The 21,838-nt window shown below is 53.0% G+C and overlaps 9 protein-coding genes across 9 annotated transcripts; 5 read left to right on the plus strand and 4 right to left on the minus strand.

The window, feature by feature from the left end:
- Positions 1 to 2,747: 2,747 nt before the first annotated feature.
- Positions 2,748 to 3,727, plus strand: G6M90_00g018410 (uncharacterized protein; the record flags this gene model as incomplete). The annotated part of the gene is made up of 2 exons (XM_014693213.1): positions 2,748 to 3,123; positions 3,192 to 3,727. The coding sequence occupies 2 exons, from the start codon at positions 2,748 to 2,750 to the stop codon at positions 3,725 to 3,727; spliced, it is 912 nt and encodes a 303-aa protein (XP_014548699.1).
- Positions 3,728 to 5,237: 1,510 nt separating this feature from the next.
- On the minus strand, positions 5,238 to 7,292 carry PEX8 (Peroxisomal biogenesis factor 8; the record flags this gene model as incomplete). Its single annotated transcript, XM_014693212.1, has 1 exon — positions 5,238 to 7,292. One exon carries the CDS (start codon positions 7,290 to 7,292, stop codon positions 5,238 to 5,240), a length of 2,055 nt encoding a protein of 684 aa, XP_014548698.1.
- A 141-nt stretch (positions 7,293 to 7,433) lies between these two features.
- On the plus strand, positions 7,434 to 7,955 carry G6M90_00g018430 (uncharacterized protein; the record flags this gene model as incomplete). The annotated part of the gene is made up of 1 exon (XM_014693211.1): positions 7,434 to 7,955. One exon carries the CDS (start codon positions 7,434 to 7,436, stop codon positions 7,953 to 7,955), a length of 522 nt encoding a protein of 173 aa, XP_014548697.1.
- Positions 7,956 to 9,254: 1,299 nt separating this feature from the next.
- Positions 9,255 to 10,085, plus strand: STE14 (Protein-S-isoprenylcysteine O-methyltransferase; the record flags this gene model as incomplete). The annotated part of the gene is made up of 1 exon (XM_014693210.1): positions 9,255 to 10,085. The coding sequence occupies one exon, from the start codon at positions 9,255 to 9,257 to the stop codon at positions 10,083 to 10,085; it is 831 nt and encodes a 276-aa protein (XP_014548696.1).
- Positions 10,086 to 10,312: 227 nt separating this feature from the next.
- Positions 10,313 to 12,039, minus strand: dgat1 (Diacylglycerol O-acyltransferase 1; the record flags this gene model as incomplete). The annotated part of the gene is made up of 4 exons (XM_066129820.1): positions 10,313 to 10,536; positions 10,594 to 11,593; positions 11,662 to 11,702; positions 11,763 to 12,039. The coding sequence occupies 4 exons, from the start codon at positions 12,037 to 12,039 to the stop codon at positions 10,313 to 10,315; spliced, it is 1,542 nt and encodes a 513-aa protein (XP_065986005.1).
- A 1,837-nt stretch (positions 12,040 to 13,876) lies between these two features.
- Positions 13,877 to 14,683, plus strand: G6M90_00g018460 (uncharacterized protein; the record flags this gene model as incomplete). The annotated part of the gene is made up of 3 exons (XM_014693208.1): positions 13,877 to 14,049; positions 14,139 to 14,535; positions 14,591 to 14,683. The coding sequence occupies 3 exons, from the start codon at positions 13,877 to 13,879 to the stop codon at positions 14,681 to 14,683; spliced, it is 663 nt and encodes a 220-aa protein (XP_014548694.1).
- Positions 14,684 to 15,221: 538 nt separating this feature from the next.
- Positions 15,222 to 17,502, plus strand: PFS2 (Polyadenylation factor subunit 2; the record flags this gene model as incomplete). The annotated part of the gene is made up of 3 exons (XM_014693207.1): positions 15,222 to 15,294; positions 15,690 to 15,805; positions 15,868 to 17,502. The coding sequence occupies 3 exons, from the start codon at positions 15,222 to 15,224 to the stop codon at positions 17,500 to 17,502; spliced, it is 1,824 nt and encodes a 607-aa protein (XP_014548693.1).
- Positions 17,503 to 18,198: 696 nt separating this feature from the next.
- NUC1 (Mitochondrial nuclease) lies at positions 18,199 to 19,266 on the minus strand (the record flags this gene model as incomplete). Its single annotated transcript, XM_014693206.1, has 1 exon — positions 18,199 to 19,266. One exon carries the CDS (start codon positions 19,264 to 19,266, stop codon positions 18,199 to 18,201), a length of 1,068 nt encoding a protein of 355 aa, XP_014548692.1.
- Positions 19,267 to 20,554: 1,288 nt separating this feature from the next.
- On the minus strand, positions 20,555 to 21,231 carry G6M90_00g018490 (uncharacterized protein; the record flags this gene model as incomplete). The annotated part of the gene is made up of 2 exons (XM_066129821.1): positions 20,555 to 20,988; positions 21,093 to 21,231. 2 exons carry the CDS (start codon positions 21,229 to 21,231, stop codon positions 20,555 to 20,557), a joined length of 573 nt encoding a protein of 190 aa, XP_065985873.1.
- Between the last annotated feature and the right edge of the window lie 607 nt (positions 21,232 to 21,838).

Below are 21,838 nucleotides of genomic sequence, written 5' to 3' on the forward strand. Positions count from 1 at the left end.
GAAAGTGACGTATAAGTTGTTTGTATGTGTAGGTTAGCTACGAATTGTGGGGTATACAGTTGGTGAGGAGCGAGGGTTTTCAGGATGGTCATAAAGAGCGAGCTGCTGGGTATTAGACTTTATATACGGGGACATGTGAGAGAGACACCCACGTCTTGCATCATATCCGCCTCTTCTCACTCATCCACATCTCCAGGCATGCAATGTGAATGCAAGCTAGCTCGAGTCCGATCTCGAGCTCCTGGATCGACGAATGCGCAACTCTCCACGGCCCCATGTTGCTACGCCACACCCACAGATCCCCTCCCTCGGGACCCTTTCGGGCTCACAGCCACCATGGGCACCGAAACAAGTAACCATGGCCTGGTTCAGCTGAATGGTGCTTCAGCTTGTCCACGGCAAAGCCGTAGTCATGGACCAGTCCCACAAATGAGCAGACCCCCGCCTGCAGCCAGGAGCTTTGGAAATCGAAGCCGGCATAGCTATCCGTGTATTTAGTGACTTGGCGGTACCTTTCACCCCAAGGAGATTAGAGGCATGTTTATGGTACTTCTTACTTCATATCAGGGACAGCCTCTACGATTTTGGGTATTTGAACCCAAATTTTCTCCGTGGCAGGGCCTGCCATGCCACGAAATGTACTCCTATCGTCGTTTCTTCATGCAAGATTCATTATGGCATGTCGCCTCGGAAGTCCGTAGAACTCGTGCAGTAAAGAAAAAAGGATGTCAGGCTTGTGATGGCGGGCAGATCAGCGGCTAGAACTTGGATGAGGGGGTTTGGGAAGACGCCATGGCTCGTCATCACGACAGAGAAAGATGTTCCATGTGCTAATTACTCCCTGCTCCTTATCCGAAGCTGTGGAAAAGAGGAAGGAGCTACCCTGCCTTGGCGGGGTAACCATTGGTTGGTTCGTAGGTGGGGAGTTTCGGAAGGAACCAGTTTGTTGAACTCAGAAAAGGCCTCCAAATACGTATCTCTCATCGGCCAACCATCAAGCAACAATCAACCAAGGACATGTCGACACCATCATGCCCCTTACCACGTCATCCCCCGTGTTTCCGGAAATCCGGGACTCTGGAAGCTGGCCGAGGCCAAATATCCCAGATTGCGGCGACAATTGGAGCATGCTACACAGGAAGTTTGTGGCGGTACACTGGTGCCACCGATGAATATACCAAGCAGCATCAGCAACCAACAAACGTGGCATGTTGCAGGACAAAACTACTGCGCCTTGACAAGGTCCAGTGTGGAATGCCTCACAGGCGCCTATGCATGGTCCGTTTTACTGCATGAACGGCTCCTGTTGATGGCGATACATGGCACTCTAGTACCAATGGGACACAAATGCTAACTTGCCAAGTACATACATATTACCTTGGTACCTGCTCACCAAGCGCGAACCCCCTCTGTGGTCCACTTGATTGGCGTCGCTGGGCCCCTTCGCCGGCTAAACCGGGAGTATGTCCTTTACTTATTGGTCTGTTTTTGATAGCGAGGGGTCCAAAACAAGCCGCAGAAAGAAAAAGGAAATCTGTGGTTGGAATGAAATGATGTAGCTTTGCCAAAAGTCAGAGGAGGGGTTTGAGGGGTGTCCTCCCCGCTTCTAGCTTCAAGTTGCAGGGAAGAGACGAGACGAGAGGATGCAAATAACCCGCTGCTGCCGCTGTTACACTTCCAGGAGCTCTCGTGAACCTGGATCAAGTGGTCAGGCGTGTAACAATGAGCACGTACGTATAGACAAGCGAGCGGGGCATGACTCGAGATCAAGCTGGGCAGCTGGGACACGAAGCATCAACCACCAACCATCAAGGTACAGCGTCTTCAGCGATTCAACGCCGTGCTTGCCAATATCTTATCATGGTGTGGTGGGTGGAAGCTTGACGCCAATATCGATGGATGCCGTGTCAGCACAACGAGGCCGCGATGATGATGTAACACGTCCACTGGCACTACTTGTCGCAAACTCAACGCGCGCCATGGAAATTGAGCGTGGTGCGACAGCCTAGATCGGAAATTGCCGGCGAATTCGGCCATGACGATTTCAGGTGCGAGGGTGGATGTCGTGATACATCTCTCGGACACACATGCTGAGCTTGCTGGGCAAAGACTAGCCACCCTGAAGTCGTGCAGTTTTGACATGAACACATCAAAAAACACCAGTACCCGCAAATATACAACGACTTCTGCATTTCTGCTTGAATTATCGACCATATTTAGTTGGGGGAGGGGGCAATGATGCGCCTGAATAGCGAGAAAAAGTGCGAGGCGGGCAATTCCAATCCGTGGAGATGGTGACCGACACCAAGCTGAAGCCGCACGACGCAACCTAATCCCTTTATGAGAAACCGCATTGAAAAAGTATTTGCTGACCAAGCCCCTTGTACAGTGAATTTTTGGAGTATTTTTCTGCATATTGAAGTAGGAAAGATTCCCCAGAATGCTCTCGCTATTGGACTTTTTCGGTAACCGACGGGTCACTATCGTGCATGAAGGCAGCTTTTCGCGACCACTGCGAGCTTGCGTCAATTGATGGCAAAACAAAATAAAAGAAGGGTTGGTGATGATAGGTTTATCTTCGACAAGTATGTCGTGGTAATTCCAAGCTCATGGCCGGCGAAGTCTGTTTGCCAGCTGGCGAAGCTGTCAGCTGGCAATAATGCGATGGCTGTTTAAACATATCCCTTTAACGCCTGTTTCTCTTCACGCTTCCATCTTCTCGGGGCACCCTGCTCAATAAACCAGCAATGCAAAATCAAGCCAACCGAGGACTTCAAAGAGAGGCTATCAGTGCCCCTGGCGCAAAGAAGATGGCAATGTCCCCTCCATGGTCGCCTGACCAGGATGAAGTCGGCCGGTCGTGGAAGGAGTCTGTCAAGTGTCGTGACCACTACTTTTCCGGTAACCTGGATGATGTTGATGGTAGTTTGACGGTCTCTAGGCGGCCCATGATGGATGCTTATTGCCTCTTCTTTCTTGGAATCGGAGGGCGAAACACGGTACAGGAATTGCGCAAGGCCGCAGAGAAGCGCACCGGCGACATGTATATCCGCCGCGGATTTAATGCCGTATATCATGAGGAGTTTGAGTTTTTCGTGGACAAACTCACTTGGGAAAAATATTGTCAGTACTATTTGTACTTTGAAAGAGCGTCATGCGCTTTCTTGACGCGGCTAACTTTGAACTTGTAGTTGGACGTTGGGGTGAAACAAGAAAGGTTCGGTGGCCGTGGCCAACGACTGTGAACAGTCTGAAAGCTGGAGGACTCTCACTCACTTACGACCGACTGCTAGAGGCCAGCCGACAAGACAACCCGAGTGTATCATTGTCAACACCTATGGAACAAAGCATAGCTTCGGAGAAGGCCAATACCCCCCAAATTGAGACTCAACCCAAAAGGCATCGTCTTTCATCCCGTAAAAGACACAGGGTTCCAACTTCGTCGGAAGAAGCCGGTAGCAGCAACACAGGCAGTGGACAGATTGCTCCAGCTGATGATCTTCTCGCGCAAGTATCATACCAAAAGCTCGAAGAGAGTCTCGCCAGTATAAATGCTCGACTACTTCAAATCGAGGCATACCCCAAAGACAGCAGACCGTCTTCATCCAGACATACGATTCCATCTGCCCCTGAGGATGTACGAAGAATCATGTGTGATGAAGGTTATCCCGAGCTTATAGAGTACCTTGTTGAGGTCGAGAAGCGACGAAAGAAACCGGCAAAGTAGAACAAGTCTCGCCCTATCCCCCAAAACCTGAGCAAAGAAGACATTTTTTTTATGACCTGGATAGTTTGGAGTCGAAGAATCAAGGAGAAGAGTCCAGTTCAAACGAACGCGGAGGGGCTGATACGAGACGATGGTGTTTCAAGTATCGTCATTTCATTCTACGAGACGTTCGATTCGTCAGATTACTTGATTGATTTCAAGCTCTGACGATCTATTTGGTCCGTCGACCGAATATTCTCACAACCACCGGATTTGAGTGGTTTTCTTTATCACAGAAAGCATACAGGAGGATGCAGGCCTTTCAATACATCAACACACACACATACACAAAAAGAAAAAAACAAAGCCCTTTAGAAGGCCATCGACACCATACCACTTATGCTCACATTCACAATCTTGGCCTTTGCGAACTTCTACTGTTAACAGCCGATAAAACAGTTGCATACGAGCGATCACGGTAGCATTGTGAAGTTTATTTGGACAAAAAGCTCTAGGGTAAATGGAAAAGGAGGTGAGATAAAGAATGGATACCGTTAAAAGATAGATCAGTCAGACGGCACTTTATATTGTAGGAACTTACCATTTACTTGTACGGATTCAACTAGACAGATAAACATCCCAGGACGCATTCTACTCATGCCGAAAAAAAAAAGTGACCATCCCCCTTCAGGCTAGAAGTGATTCCAAAGAAAACAAAGGCCTGCCAGATGTTAGCCTGACCAGCATCAACACATCTCAAGATGGTACCTGCGAACGTATCCTCGAGTAGTCATCAAGCTTGGCCACGAAACCATGCCCCGCTACAACTGACTGCGACATCTGACGCCGCGCATGTCAGATTCTCTACTACGGCTGGGGATGGGGAGAAAACAAACAACGTAGAATAACCCGCAGTGTTTCATAACGCAACGTGCGACTCGCCCATTCGCAGCAATACGTTTCGACAGAGGTATCTACCCAACAGCAGTTTGCCACAAAGCACATCATCTAGAACAGTTCCATAAGCACCGTTCACCAGCCCAGAATCTAACCATCTGTACATGAGAAACCGAGCCCTGATTGGGAACCAGCAGAGGAATATTGACGCCGTGCTACCTAACGACCGCATGAGACACGCTAAAACTAGGATCAATATTCACGCTACTTTCGGAAGAACTTAAGGAGAGTAAACTTGCTACTCATCCGAGTATACAACAATTAATAAGTGTCGTTACATACATGATCCTAGTAGTGGTGCGTTGTGCGTCCACCAAGTGATGTACGCAGAGTGAGGGTTGTCACGAAAGATCCCATTAGCTCCAGCATTAGCCTATACAATACACAATTTGGCTGCTTTGCCGATATCCTCCACAACGTGACTGGTATTCTGACACGGTCTATGGGGAGAGTGTAAGGCCTGCATAGGCTTCGCAGGGACAGCTATTTGACGTCAACGCTGCACGTGGCCTACAATACATGAAATCAGGCCTGATTTAATCCTGTAATATACGTAAATTCTTTCCAATACCATCTACAACCGACTCGTCGTGTCCTTGCCCAACGCACCGCTCATCAAGGGCGGTTCAGGAGCGCCCCCAAACAACACCAACTCCCTGCCTCCCTTTGTCCCCCACCACGCCACCCCAATCGTTGATCTCTCCACGTCCATTTCTCCGTTCACGAGCACATCCCAGAATCTCTTCTTAACCGGCAGTCTCAGCCGAGGATCCTCAATCTCGTTCATGGCCTGGGCAGTTATTGCCAACCACTCCTCTACCAGTGGCAGAGGCAGGAACGGCAAAGAATCCACAAGCGTCATAACAAGGGCGCTTTGCTCTGAAAGCGGCTCCTCCCTGGTCTCCTCGAGTGCGCGTGACACAGCGTCCGGGGAGGCGGGTAGCAGCGTCGTGCTGGCGGTCTTGGTGTTTGTACGGAGCATATCCAACAGCGTTTCCGACATGTGTGGTTCCATGGCAGCGATGGGGAAAGGCGGGGAGACGATTTCCATGACGGTCTTGAAGGCTACTCTAAACTGACGGGGCGATATATGCTGAGGGAAGGAGTCGAAGACTTTGACAATGTAAAAAGGCGTAATCTTGATGGTGAGTGCGCTATGTTGGGGACACGAGAGGACGGACAGAATAGCGCTGTGGGCGGATTCGAAGATTTCCGTCTTGGATGCAGACATGGGCCCTTCTTGGGAGAGGTATGCGATTGCGGGCTTGACGATGAGCAGCTCGCATGCCTCGGTGGGGAGGGAGAGAGGCAGGTGTTCTGCCACGTTGAGATAGAATAAATCGAGATTCATTTGAAGGTTCGCCGAGGGATTGAGAATTGCGTCGGCAGGTCGAATCTCTCGAAGAAATGCCTCGGTAGCTAGGCCATCTCGGCTCAGCACGTCGATAGAAGTCATATATGAGAATGTGTATACTTGGAACGAGCTATTTCCATTGCGGCTGGAGATGAAGAAGAGGTTCCGCAAGATTTGCAACGACCTGGAGGCGATGCTGGCAGCCAAGCCGGGCACCAACATGTGCGGATCCAGCAAACTGCGAGCAACAATGGCCTGCAGAACAGCCGTCGTGCCGAACATGAGCTTCCTGAAGACTTGCCATAGCAATGGCCAGGTGGTTTGCGCCGTCTCAGGACTCAAATAAGAGCTTTCAAAGGAGGCATCAATCTCGCTAAGGCGATTCTTTTGCCATGCATCGAAAACTCTGGTGGTGAAGACCAACAGCGCATCATGCGCCTGCATCACCACGGTTGTGTCGGTTGCATGCTGCACAGCAAAGGCTGCCAGCTTGGAGAGCGGGCCCATGTTCGCCATTAAAGGTTGCTTCTCCATCTGTCGCAACAGCTGGCATGAAGAGGATCGTTCGGGCCAGGAGAAGACGTGGCCGGGCTGCAATGTGGTGTCTTGACTCACTGTTCTGAGAAACTGCGCATCGCAAAAGCCTTCCTCTCCAGTAATGGCCCAAACAGCGATCGGCAGCAACGCATCACAGTTGATCTGAGCTCGGTGAAACTCAGATAATATAGGAAACGCAAAGTTCAGCGCCGTGACAACGGACACGGCAGCCGCAGGGCCATCTTGGACATTTTCCTCTAGAGCGAGATTGGCCGCCATAACAATGGCCTGCTCCAATGTGTTGCGCAATGCTCTCGACAAAGAGTGTCGATCATATCCCTCCATGCCCATAAGGACGCCAGTCAAGACAAGCAGGTGCTGCCATCGCCTTGACCTCTCATCGGCCCCCTTGACTACGGCTCGCGTCCATTCGTCGCATCGGAGACCTCCACCGTCAGAACGGCCTTCTGGTTTGGAGCCCTCGAGTTGGTTATCGCGTACACGAACAGCCGCGGTGTGATAGACGCTGATTATTCGTATTGCGGTTTTCGCTCCGTCGTTTCGGTGCCAGATGGCTGGGGCTGTGAGAAGCTGGGAGGTAAGGACCCCGAGGTTGAGCGGGTTGGAGAGCTGGGTGAGCAGATGGGTGGTGCTGCCAATGATTTGGTCCGTCTTGGCAGCATCGTGGACGTCCTGGTAATACTGCAGGACGGTATTGAGGAGTCTATCGGCCGGCATAATGACGCAGTGGGTTGGGACTTGCCACCGCAACTCGAATCCAATGGATGGCCTGAGGGATGTGCAGAGGAGAGAGGTTGCAGATGGACGCGGCGGCCGCAGCCGAGTGGTGACAGTTGACGAGCTTTTGCCGAGGCTGAAATGACGTCCATGTCTGGGGCCGCACCTCAGGCCCGCAGTTCAAGCTCAGGAGTCAGGACCCCCTTGTTTACCCGTTCAAGCTTCATCGACGACGACTTCGCGACATCCCTTTGTCGAAACCGGGCATTCCAACCGCAATGGCCGTCTTCCAACGGCGGTAGCCGCATCGTTGTCCTCGGCAGTGTGCGCCTCGGCCTTGCGGCTGTCAACATGTCTTTTCTGGGAAACCCGCCGCCCAACTACCACACGCCGCCCTTTCCGTCCCTCAACGTCAACACGCTCCAAGACCGCACACCCAATCGCACCTACACGCTCTATCGTATTACAGATGTCTGGAAGTTTACCGTACTCTGGACTTTGATCACCTATATATTTTTCCACCTCGGGGCGGTGCTAGTGGCCGTGTTTAGTCATGGGCTCAACAAAGGGTCGTGGCGGTTTCTCTGGGCTGTTCCCATCATATACCTATTGATAGCAGGCATTGAGGCTATTATAGCTGGGAGCATTGTCGGTCTTGTGTAAGCTCCATGTCCAAGCTCAAACAAGCATTTGTTAACAGGCTGTAGGCTCGGAGCGGTATATAAAGCCGGATACTACGAAATGAATACCTGGATCCCGTGTACATGGGGATTTATCAACGTTCTCGTATTGATAATATCATCATTTTCGGTACAAGGCGGACTTTGAAGAAGGAAAAAAAGAAGAATGCAACCCATGGCATAGTATTCGACGCGCCAAAATGCGTTATCCGAACCGATGCAGCGGCAAATATGCATTATCACGCTCCGCTCTATGAGTCCGTACCGCTGGAGCCGAGACAGCTCAGAACAAAGTTGTGCAGCGCAACACTACACTCTGCACAATCTGTTCGTAAATGGAACTTGGACTACAAACATTGCGGCTGAGTGGCACTCAATGGCTCCTGCGCAGGACAGTCTCATTTGGGAACTTGCCCCGAAGCCTTGGTCGCCGTAAACTCGAGAAGAGAACGAAGAAAGAGATACGGGCTCACGTTCATCCAAAGGTACCAGACCTTGAAGGGCAGAATGAACTGCGCACGCAGAGTAACTTAGACAATCCCTTCTGGCCCTTCCAAGATGCCACCGTGGCACGGGGGGTCTGCACTGCGCTGTTTGGGTGCCTCACGCCCGTTTGGATTCCCGAGTAGTCACCTGTAACTTTGAGATTCAAGCTCAAAAGGGAGTGAAGTTGTTGGGACAAGGAAGTACATGCACAGCCAAGTTGCAAGCTACTGACGTGCATCTGTCCTGGCAAACACGTTGTAACTACCACCAACTGTAACTAGCAGACCACCACAGCACACAGAGTAAAGTCGCATGCACACGCCTAAGATTTTGGTGTTTAACCCAATTGCTCAACGATAAAGTAATCCCAAAAAAAAAGTGATATTCTAAATTCTCCTGTCATTGAATCTCATCCCCCAAGTCGGGCGCAACTAACTATGTTAAGCAACAACATTCGAACATTCAAGTCAAGCAGCCCGCCCCACAACCCGAAGCCCCTAGCGCCCAGTCAGGCGAAACTCAGACACCCGCGTCCAATGTCCGTCCAACATGCGCCTCCAAGCCGCATAAACTATTGTATTGTTTCTTGCAGACAATCCCATCCTTCACAAGCATCCCTATCACCCCAACTCCGAAAAATCAATCATCCATCCCTTTATAAACGCAAACTCTACCCCTCCAAAAAAGATAAAAGAACAGAAAACTCGCCTCTCCCACTCCAACCTCTCTGCAAAAAACACCATGGCGATATAAAAACCACACGTAAACCCGCCCATCACCAAACCCAAACAAAAAAATGTCCACCCAATGGAGCAAAACGCTCAGCTTCGAGGACCGCCACACCCTCTCGGCCCCCTCGCCCTCATCAACCCCCGATGAGCCAGCAACTCACACATGGAGCCGGCCGCCCCTCAAGAACCTCACCCCCGGCCAGCCCATGTCCCTCGCGGGCATATCCCTCCGCGCCTTCGCCCTCGGCCTCACCGCCTCCCTCGGCCTCGTGTCCACGGCGCTCGTCCTGGCGCTCACGTCCTCGCCGCTCTGGCGCGTGCCCCTGTTCCTCTGCGCCCTGTCCACCTTCCACTTCCTCGAGTTCTGGACCACCGCCGCCGCCAACACCCCCGAGGCCACGGTCCACGCCTTCCTCCTGACGGCCAACTGGCCCGCGTACCCCGTCGCCCACGCCGTCGCCTGCGCAGAGTGCGTGCTGACCGAGGTGGTGTTTCCGGGCCGGAGATGGGCGCCGCCCGGGCTGGGCACGGCCCTGACGCTCGTGGGCCTCGTCATGGTCGTGGGCGGCCAGGTGGTCAGGAGCGTGGCCATGCTGACGGCCGGGCAGAGCTTCAACCACACGGTGCAGACGAGGAAGGCGGACTCGCACACGCTCGTCACCACGGGCGTGTACGGGCTCTGGAGGCATCCCAGTTACTTTGGTTTCTTTTACTGGGGGCTGGGCACGCAGCTGGTCCTGGGCAACGTGTTTTGCTTCGTGGCGTATGCCTATGTCCTGTGGAAGTTTTTCAGCAGTAGGGTGAGGGTGGAGGAGAAAGGACTGGTCAAGTTTTTTGGCGATGATTATGTACAGTATAGAAGGAGGGTTGGAACTATGATTCCGTTTGTCGGCTAGTGTTTGCCGTGTGTGTCTATTTTTCATGAAATTTTGTTTCAGTTAACGACTGGTCTTGGAGTAGATTTGAGATTTGGCTACGATGGTTTGAACTGGAGGAAAGACTGAGACTGGGCCAAGGCCAAAGACTGCGTTACATGAGAGGCACAACGTGTAGAATATCGTGTATAATATTTATCCAAAGATGGTCACTATCCAAGCCGTAATGCAGTCCAAGTTTTCCAACCTCATGTCTGCAATGCAAGCATCGGTTGTCTACTGACGCTACCATACTTGGCCTGCCATGCGTAAAAGTACATCAATGCCGCAAATGGCTGACCGAAAATGGTAAAGGACACCCAAAAGATCACGTTTCCCATTACTTTGCCGGTGTGCCCCCATTTCATCTTCTCTAGAGGGGCTGTGATGGCGATGAGAGGGAGCTGCAAGAACATGCCTAGAAAAGCAACGCCTGAATATAGGTTAGGAACGAGGGTCAAGAGGATGGATAAGACGGAGAATACCGTACCGATAATGTTGTGGGTGGGAACACCAACAAGAACCTCGTGTAGCACGGCAGACACAAAAAAGACGGCGCAACTTGCAGCCCACGGGCTCCATCCACGTCCAATCATGGGTACATATACATGACGCTTAAAGTACGTGTACACGGGCCTGTTCCACGTTCTCCAGTATGCTCCAAGACTCTCGCTATTCCACCAGTCGTCGTAAAATGAACGGTCGCCGAATCGCAGCACTTCGGCCAGTGCGTTTAAGAAGGACTGGAACAGGGCAAAGAATCCTGCGAGCCAAATAACCAGAGAAATGGTTGACAGCTTCAGCAGCCGCTCTAGGATCATGAGGAAGTCCAACGAAGCAATCTTGTCGAGCGAGTTCTGCAGAACCGGTGCGGCGTATTGGAAGCTGGCGAACCAGATGAATGCGCTTAAACAGCATACTTCGCCCAGCCTCTTAAAAACAAAAACCCATCTGATCTTGTTGGTGCGCGGGTACACGGGCTGATAGACCAGCGTCGGCGCCCACCAAAAGTAGGCGAGGTTGCCGAAAGTGATATTATTCGGGTAGGGGCATTTCGAGTAGAGTTCAGGGATATGCTCTCCTTTGACGGGGTGCAGGTAAGCATGGCGAAGATCTCGGTTGGTGAATGCGTACGAGGCTGTCTTCAGCGACACAATGACGGCATGCATCTCGGTCAAGGTCCCAACGAGCGGGTGGTGGATGTAGAAGTAAACCACAAAGGTTGTGAGGGTCAAAGCAAGCGTCATATTGATACCATGAGCCCAGGCCACCAGTACCCATGTTGAATGAAACTTGGACTTGTCTTGCTCCGACGGTCCGGTAGAGCCAGGTTTGAGGCGCTTACGGGATCCTCGCGCCTGCTTTGCGGCGGCTAATTCGATCAAGTAGGCGACTAATAGATGGCAGGGAATGAGAAAGTAGAGAAGTCCGCCGATCAGGACATCTTCATTCTTGTAGGAATGACATCGAAGGCATATCAAAACACCATACTGAGAGGGCGGTTAGGAATGAGCACACACGACACGCATGACTAGGGGTGCGGTGCATTGTAGCATGCCTTTTTCAAATTTTCAATCATCAATCGTAAATTACCCACAACTACATCGAGGTCAGTAAGCGGCAGCAGTTGTTTGCAGTGAATCGGGATTGCTTGCGTACCCAAGACAATGACCATGAGATTTCGAAACCCGATAAAGCTTGGCGTGGCATCGGAGTCGTGGCTTAAACACGAAGGGCGGCTCTTGGAATGCACTGCTGCTACGTGACGATACTTCTTCTGGGCGACGGCGGCTCTGGGCTTCTCGGCTGCAGTTGCGTCTTCGGATTCCCCTTCGACCGGGCCGGGAGATGCATTGCGGTTGCGACGCCTGGTGGCATTTCCCTTGCTCACGGTGCCATTCGCCGGGCTGACACTGGTGGTGGTGGCCGTGCTCATCGTGGAGCTATGCTGGTGATGCCAGTCGGCAGATAAGGGCTGCGAGAGGGCAGACGACCAACAACTGTGGCAGCCGCGAAGAGCGAAGCTAAAGCTCACAATAGCAGGATAAGGGAAGAAGGAAAAGAAGGGATGAGGATGATGGCGGGATGACGAGCACGTCAATTGGAAGCTCAAGCTTAAATGGAGGGGCAGACAGAGTCGCGGTCTCCAGATATAGAATGGAGCTTGTTCTTGGTTGGAGCTCCCCTGTTCTGCCCGCCTCCTCTTGTCTCTCTCGTTTCTCGTCTCTCGGCGCGCAATGCCTGCACCCAAGACTCTGCGGCGTTGCCGGCCGACCAACCAGGGACAATCCAGACCACCGAGCAAAAGCCTTCAACTCCCACAAGCCGGTATTTTTTAGTGCAGGGCAAATCCAACCGGCGTGTCTCTTGGCCATGGCATCGAATCAGCCGCTGTCCCTTCAGCCACAAACCGCCTCGTCCAGAGGAGGAGGTTGAGGGAAAACAGGCGCGACGATCCCATCAGGGCCGGATAGCGCCCCAACAACCAATCTACCGAATTGAAGCTATCGAGGCCATCACTTCACCTACAAGCTCTGGTCGCGATTGCCATGATGCCAAGGTCATGTACATGGATGCCCGGCTCCGGCGTCACGATTCGTCAACCACCTCAAGGTGGCGACCAGCACGGCAGACAGCGGGGGCTTGGCGGGTCGTTTCTAGTCCTTCTCGGTCCTCAGCTGTCAATCGTGGCGTTAGATTGCCATCGTCGTCGACGGTTCGCTGCGGCTCGCGAACAGGGTCTGGCCAAGACAGGAGCAGGGGTCAGCTCATGAAGACCTGGCGAAAGCATGTGAAAGCCCATTTCGACTGCTCTGCTTGCATGCTCATCAATTGAAATGGGGCCGTATTTATTATGGCGAGGTCCAAGCCAGAGAAAATGTCATGATCTACTAGCCTGGCTTCGAAAAATTCCTGAACCGCGGACCCTGGCAACCTTGGTCCAAATTTTTCTGGAAGCTCGGCCGAGGGTGACAGACAACTCAGCTTTGGACTTTTGCCACCTCTTCCGGGTCTGTTGCCACCGCTGCTTGCGTCTCTTTCATCAAGGCCTTTCACATGCCGCGTTTCCTCTGCCATCGCTGAGTCGTGATGTATTTCAAATTGACACGACCTTGGTACTTGACAGGAAGGCAGCTGGTCAATTGCCTTTCATTCCGTACTTCCGTGGCCAAACAACCCCAACCCACCACTTTCGCTTGAGGACGCCAGGAACCATCACATGACCGGCTCGACCTCGCAGGAACAATGAGACAAACAGCAAGGTTAAAGTTTGAGCGGATGCGGGCATTGAACCAGTGGCGCCCAATGCCATGTGAGCCGTACACACGTATGTAGTACAGTAATACAGTCACAGACGAAAAGAGCTTGACCCGACAAGAGACCGAGCTACCTGGCAGAACCGCATTATCATGTACACTATAGAGTGTTATTCTATGCACAATAGGCAATCGATATACCTTGCCAGAGACGATTCTTGTTTCATTCTATACAAAGTTGCGATTTTTAGAGACAAAAAGTCGCATAAGCCCAACATGACTGGAGGTGTATTATGCCAAGATCTCTCCCCTCGTCGAGGAGCCAAGGCTGGTTACTAAGCATGTGGAATTGCATTGTTGCCGTTGTGGGAGCCGGCGCTCCAGATTAAGCAGCTACCCGATGATATCTTCTTATGCCCAAGTTACCGTGAAGATCCGTGCTTTCTCCCAGCTATCCGTATCGATATTCCTAGACTTGTTCCTACGGCTCCAGCGGTCGTCACGCCTCACATCGTCATGCCCCCCGCTCCCCTCTCCCAGACGAAGCAGAAGATGCTTCGCGGGGAGATGTACCACGCCTTCATCCCAGAACTCGTGGCAGACCGTGGCAGAGCTAAGGCAGCCATGAGGCGCTACAACGCTGCCGTAGGAGAGGTATCGCGGCGAGAGGAAGTTCGCCTCTGGAGAGAGTAAGTCCCTTGTGGATGGTGTGTAGTCTGAATATCGGCGACTCAATTGGTACACAGACAGACCCTTTACTTACTGGCCTTGAATTCAGAGTAGTAGGCGACACCACACCTCTACCCCCAGAGCTACCTGATGCTGCAGAAGACGAGGCACAATTTGAAGATGACCCAATAGTAGACGTCCCTGTGTTGGTGGACTATGGCACACAGGTCAAGCTGGGCAAAGGAGTCTTTATCAACTGCAACTCGACCTGGATTGATACCTGCCCCATCACCGTCGGTGACCGCACCATGTTCGGCCCCAACGTCTCATTGTATAGTGGCAAACATCCGCTCGAGCCAGAGATCCGCAACGGCATCAAGGGTCCAGAATCTGGCGCACCAATTACTATTGGAGAGGACTGTTGGATTGGCGGAAGCGCCATCATTTTGCCAGGAGTGACCATTGGTCGAGGTTCGACTGTGGGCGCTGGAAGTGTGGTCACCAAGGTCCGTTTTGCTTGCATGGAGATGTTGGGACGCATCGAAGCTGATATTTTCACAGGACGTGCCACCGTTTCACGTGGTTGCAGGCAATCCTGCACGCATTATACGCAAGATAAAGTCCACATTGGATCCGGAGCAGAACGAGTCGTAGAACGAGTCAAGGTGGGAGACATGAAAGCTCATGTCACAATCGCACACTGTGTGGATATACTGACGAGAAAAAGGTAGCCCAGGTTAACATTGAAAGTTAAGGCTGCTAAACCTCCACGCTTAGCATTTGAAAACCATGAACAAAACTTTGTGCATATAGAAGTAGATGAAATATCGCTTGCATATGCAATTAGAACATGAAAGAATGAGCCTGCATTTTGTTTGACTTTGAGGTCAATACGCGCTATCTTTGAAACAATTCACAGTCTTTGGCGTCACATGACTTGGTGAAAGACCCACGGCAAAATGCCGCTTAAACTGCCTGGGCTTTCCTTGTGGCGCAAAACTAAACTCACGCGCTCAGTCACGTCGCCCAACCACAGGCATCCCACTTGACGACGGACTTCGTCCAGCTGATCCTTGATCACAATAATCAGCAATCTTTCTTTCCGACTCATTCCGTATTGTCTGCCTAAACTTGTTATTGAGCTTTCTCCTGGGACCTGCATGCGTGAATTTGCTGCTCACTAGCCGCAGCAATGGCTTACGAGCCACGCGGTGAACATGGGGGAGGTGGCCAGGATGGCACATCCATGAAGGCAAGAGGTCGAAGTAAGTATTTGCACAGCCTACCCTTTATTGACAATCCTGTTTCGTGCATACGGATATTGGACAGCTTTGTGAGGCGTTCCGGCGTTCGGAGGGTTACTGTTGGGCTCGAGGTCATACGACGTCAAGTGAAGAATTGGGCGCTTCTCAAGATGAGCCTTGGGTATCAACCGTGGACTGGATATATCCCAGTAGGAAGCCTGTATTTGTGATTGGCGATGAATCAATCCTGATTCGTTCCATAATCTTGCTCGCCCAGAGGACGAGCCCCAAATCAACACTCTTGTCGTGAACTCTGGTGATATGCGAAGATATCAACAGTCGTATCCGTCTACACACAATTTTTTGGAGGCGTTATGTGTTGATGGCCCGTGATAAAGCTGACAATTCCTTGAAAGGGCCCGTTACCGATTACAGTTCTACTGTCACGCACTGGCTGCGGAATAGAGTCCCCAACTACAAGGGCTCGTACAATGGCGAGGCGGAACGGCCAAGCGCAAGCTATATCGTCGACGTAAGGGACATTAGGTTCAAATTTATAGCCCATTCAATCTTTTGCTGACTGTTTTTCTCAAGATGCTGCCACCTGCTGCGCGACCAACAAATGCCGCAGACACAATTCCAATCAAACATCTTCATTCTTCACTAAACAAAATCAAGCATCCCATTAACGTGGTCCGATGGACCCCAGAGGGCCGCAGGTTATTAACAGCCTCGACAAGCGGCGAATTTACGCTCTGGAACGGTACGGGGTTCAACTTTGAAACGATTATGCAGGCTCACGATTCAGCAATTCGAGCACTGGAGTACTCCCATAGCGACGACTGGCTGATATCTGGTGACCATGACGGACTTATTAAATATTGGCAGCCCAACTTCAACAATGTTCAAAGTATAAATGCACACTCCGATCCAATTCGGGATCTGGCATTCAGCCCGAATGATTCTAAATTCGTCAGCGCCTCTGACGATTCAACACTCAAGATATTCGACTTTGCACTGGGACAGATGGAATCGAAGTTGGAAGGACACGGTTGGGATGCCAAAAGCGTTGATTGGCACCCCACCAAGGGATTGCTGGTGTCAGGATCAAAGGATCATTTGGTTAAGCTGTGGGATCCCAGGACCACTCGTTGTCTCACCACCCTCCACGGCCACAAGAGCACAATCACCAAAGTCATGTTTGAACGCGTGCGGGGAGCTTGCCTGGCAACATCAGCACGGGACCAAACGGCGCGTGTCTTTGACCTCAGGATGATGCGAGACATTTGCCTCCTCAAGGGCCACGAAAAGGACATCTCGACACTGACGTTTCACCCCGTGCATGCCAACCTTCTCACCACGGGAGGCATGGATGGCGCTCTCTTCCACTACCTCCTCGATTCGCCAAATCCTCCTGCAGGTCAGCCCTTAACTGTGGCCCCCTATGACAGCATGGATCCGTCCACCACACCGGCCCAGTCCGTCTGGCCGATGCACAGAGTCCCATTTGCGCACGACTACGCCGTGTGGTCATTAGATTGGCACCCGCTTGGACATATCCTCGCATCTGGTTCCAATGACCGTATCACACGTTTCTGGACCCGAGCCCGCCCAGGGGATGCCGACGTTTCTCAGGACAGATACCACATTGGCGAAGCGGCCGCTGAGGCACAAGGAACCTGGGATCGTCGCGGAAACCGCCGCCAGAGACAGGAAGAAGAACAGCAAGAAATGGAAGATGAGATGGACGCGCTCGTGGACCAAGACGCCACCAAACTCCCTGCGCCGTCTTCCCTCCCAGGCATTCCTGGTCTCCCTCTGGGAGGCGGTTCGGCACTGCCCGGTCTCACAGCCGGCCTGCCACCTCCTCCCCCCATCCCAGGCGTTGGATCAAGCGGCCCTCCACCACCGCCGTTCCCATTACCAGGGCTCAACGGCGCTCCTCCACCACCTCTACCTGGCCTCGACCCAAATCATCCCCCAGACCCGGCACAACTCCTCGAAATGATGAAGAAGGCGGGCGTCCCCCTTCCACCGCCCGGTGCCTTGCCTCCAGGTCTCATCCCACCGATGGGGGCTATCCCCCCGCCAGGAAACTTTCCCTTTCCTGTTCCGCCTCCTCCAATGCACACGGAGGAGAATGACACGAGACGACGGGCGCCGTTACCGAGTCAGGAGGAGAGTTTACGCCAGGAGCAGCGACAGGGGAAGTACACTAGGGCACGATAGACTCGCGACCCAGGTTCGCTTAGCCGTCCACAGGCTGTACATTCGAGCATCTGATAAAAAAGCATGTACCGGCACCTGACATGGGCAAAGTTTTGATGACAAGTATTGCGCGTGGTTAAGGGGTTGTATTCTATGGATCTGTATGTGTAGAGATGTGCCGGGTTCACGGATACCCTTGGCGTTGGGACAATATATCGTTACATTTTAGTCGAATCTGCGATGGCGCTGAGTGCGGCACACATGACATGGCGTCAAATCACACACAAGTTTCAAACGAAGCACGGACAGTGACGAGGGCTCAACGGCTTGATATCTATCTACCAAATGATGATGTACATGATTAAAAATGCCCGCCGCGAAATGGCAAGGGCCGAGCTCAAATAAACGTATGGGAACTGACAAAATGCCACCCTTTCCCCCCCTCCTCCAATGCAAAAAGAGTATCGCTACGGCGGATACCTAGGGTACCCGATGCTGTGACAGGAAAAAGAAATTATGCATGTATGCAAGCAAGCAAGATGAACCGCGCCTTATAAAGAACCCCCTTACCCCCTTTATACATCCCTCCTCTTGCAGATGAATTATCTTGGTGACGTGACGGCTCTGACAGCATGAACCCTGTAAGGAGACAGTATGCACAAGGGCGCCAAAAGAGAGAGAAAAGAAGAAGAAGAAAAATCGTAAGAATCATAAGAATCATGACGAAGGAGAAGGAGGAGGGGAAGGAGGAGGAGAAATAGCACGCTGGCCGCCCTTTCCAAACGCCTTCTGACGGTCGGCGTAATCCCTAATGACCAAAGCGCAGGTGGTTTCGGCGCACAGCCTCTTGCGCCGCGTAACAGGCAGCTTGTTGGCAAACTCGAGGCCCGAGGCGCGCTCGACAGCCTCGATGGGGACCTCAAAGTCGGTGATGGGCTTCTCGTTGGGGATGGCGGCGTTGGGCAGGACAAAGGCGCCAATGGCGACGTTTCCGCCGGCGCGGCCGTCCTCGGCAAAGATGACCTTGTAGAAGTGCGTGGGGACGGCGACGGAGGGCGGCGCCCCAATCATCTCATAGCGGACGTACCACTTGCCGTCGACGGGGTCCCTGCGAGGCAGATACAGCGGGCCGGTGACGATGCGGACGCTGGGGTAGCGGCCGGTGAGGCGGCGGCAAAAGTCCTCAAAGTGCGCCCAGTAGTCGCGGTTGAAGCCGTCGCCGACCTGGGGGCTGATGTTTGTCAGGTAGAAGGTGTCGTTCATGGCCTTTTGGGACCACTTTGCGTCGGCGGCGGGCACCTGGTGGCCGCGGTCGTAGCCGCTGCGGAAGTAGTCCTTGAGGAGGGCGCGGAACTGCACGGGCACCGCCGTGTCCTCGAGGAAGACGCTGTGCTTGCGGTCGCCGTCGCGGCTGCAGAGGGACTCGGGCGTGATGTGCTCGACGACCCAGTGCGGGTTGCGCGTTCGCCGGTCGTAGCTTGATATCAGGGCCGCGCGGCTGGCGATGTCTGAGACGGGGCCGGGGAAGCCGTACTCGAAGAGGCCGGCTGGGTTGACGGGAGCCCCCAGCACGGCCGGGGGCGTGGAATAGACGTGCTGCGAGGGGATGGCGAGGGCTGTTGTGGTGGAGGCAGCGCCGTTTGGTCTGGCGGTTGGAGGTGTCGCGATGGGAAGCTCGGGCTTCTTGTTCTCGGGAGATGTGCGGAGCGCAAAAGCGGCGGCCGTGAGAGCAGCACCGCCTCCAGCTCCGAGAGCAGCAAACATTGCGAGAGTTGATTTGGACATCCTGACGGCGGCAGCGGAAGCGTGTGAGGCTTGGCGTGGCATTTATATATTTGATGGGCGGCGTCGTGTCGAGGACGCAGGGAAAGACAACAGATGAAAGAGTCTGCTGAACTCGAGGTGATCAGGCTGGAGAGCAGAGGAATGAATCGATGCAAAGGCGGCAAGTCATGTGAGAAGTGACGAGAGCGGAGCGCGATTGAGAGAACTTGGGACGAAAAGGCAGCTCACGAGGAAACTAGCTCCAGAGGCATGTGGCTCGGGGCCCGTAGTGCCTGTGTCTTGGGAATCTGTGAATGTTGGCGTGATGGAGCCTAGTATGAGGAAAGTTGACGATGCCCTCTCTCTCTTTTATTTTTTTCCCTTTTCCCCTACTAACAAGTCGGCACATGCAAGACATTCACCGTCCCCTAGCTTTAGCGGCGGGAAGCTTGCCGGGGCTTTACCGCAGGGGCCTCATGCGTGGGTCAGGGGACCTCCAGGGTCTGCAGGGCACCACTCTTGGGAGCCAGCTGGGCCAGTCAGAAGGTGCCGTTGGGCGGGAAAGGTGGTGAGTGGCTGAGGGGCATCGCTTTTCGACGCCGATGCGCAAACCAACATCGATGCTGTGCAACCTCCAAACCAAAGAGCCGCATCCGCGCACGTTCTTCACGCCGCCGAGCTTCATCTACCAGCGCAAGAATCCCACGAAATACTCTCTATCGCTGCTCCGCCTATTCATCGTTACACAAACAAGAGTCCCACCACGGCTCGGTCACGGGATGCTTTTTACCCCAGAGTTGGTGTCACCAGTTCATCGGATGTCGAAACCGTTCCGTTCATAAGAGTACGACGACGGGCCGCATCACCTGCAGCGGCCAGTGAATCAGCTCCCCCCCGACGGTGTCCTGTCCGAGTTCTGCTGGCCGATGCCCTGGGTATTACTCACTTGCTGTTCACCGAGTGACAGATTCATTGCCATCTCGTGGTTTTTTTTGGGGAAGGGAATTTGCCACTGGCATTACGGAGTACGACGACGCATTCACTGACACAAGACAATGCTATTTGTCATATGACACATCATTTTCACATGCTCTGAAAATGTCATTCTTTTGACTACTTTACATTCTGTGTTCGTGTAAAGCTACATGAAGGTAAATACATATTTCGAGTCGGTCCCAAGACCTGGTGTTTCCTCCCGCGAGCGCTGGGGCCGCTTTCTGCCCACAGCCGGATTACAGCCCTACGGCATGAGAGCCGCCACTCTTTTCTCTTTTCGGCTTCGCAGCGCTTCCCAGCAGTGAGAATTGCATTACGCCATGATGGCCGCGACCAAGACGGCGCCGACGAGGGACGCAGCCCCCAACACGGCGTTGGCACGACCGGCACCGGCAGTGGCAGTTGTGGAGGTTGCGCTGGCAGCGCTGCCGGAAGCCGTGCCCGAGGGAGCCCTGGTCGTGGACCTGGTCGAGACAGCAGTAGGAGGGTACGTGGGCGAAGAGACGCCCGACGGGCAGTGCCAGTGGTCGTTGTGAGGCGTACACTCCTTGCCGTCGCCGTGATCATGGTCGTCATGGTCGTGCCCGCCGGTTGAACTGGCCGAGGCACTGCTTTGGGTCTGAGCAGGAGGCGTAGCCGGCTTGGAGACGCCAGATGGACAGTGCCAGTGGTCGTTGTGAGGTGTGCACGTCCCTGCTGCTGACTGCGTGCTGACAACCGCAGCCGTTGATGTAGGCTCGCAGTGCCCTTGGGGGTTTGCTATCAGCATACAGTCCGAACTCGTCAAGAGATGGGACATCGTCCGGTCTGAAAGGTCTCCCGGTACTAGACTTGCTGAAGAGTCGACTTACAGTGATCACCATGAGGGTGGCAGATGGAACCAGTAGGTGAAGGCGGCAACGTCTGAGAGCTCGAAGGCTGGGACTCGGTAGTAGCCTGGGCTACGGCCTGGCCAAGAAGGCACAGTGAGATCAACGCCTTGAACTGCATGTTGGCCGAGTGTGCAAGGTCCCAGTTACAGCAATGGAAAGAAAAAGGGCAGTCTCACAACCAGGGCCAGCAATGCAAAGGGCTACATATATATATGTGTGCGTCTTCTCTTGGCCGCCAATCAACAGCTCCTCCTCACGGGCCAGCATCGGCCCCCAATAGGCAAAATGGAATGCAAGGATACAGCCGTCACATTATTGGCAATCTTGTTGGTCGTGTTGATCAGTTCATCCCGGCTAGTCGACCGAATGCCAAGACATGGCTGAGAACCTCTTTGGGTTACAGACGTCGACTAGTCGGCCTATGAGGCTGTCCTTGTTGCGGTGGTTTGTATGCCGTCGTCTGTTTTCCACTGCGTGCTGTGCGACCAATCCTCGCTGAATTATCTGCATTTTTCTTTTCCATTTCTTTCTTGTAAAGTCTTGCCTACTCGTGGTAAGGCCAGCAATAATAAAAATTTTCCTGGTCACCGAAACCTGCACTACAAAAACATCAACGCCTGTTTCAAGCAGTGTTGGGAACACGACGAGCTGTCAGCCCAAATCAAACTCGAATCTGGTCTGCAAAAGCTCCACAGTCTGATTCGGGATGCATGAGAAACCCCATG

Source organism: Metarhizium brunneum, chromosome 1 (genome assembly GCF_013426205.1).
Source record: "Metarhizium brunneum chromosome 1, complete sequence".
Lineage (NCBI taxonomy): Eukaryota > Fungi > Ascomycota > Sordariomycetes > Hypocreales > Clavicipitaceae > Metarhizium > Metarhizium brunneum.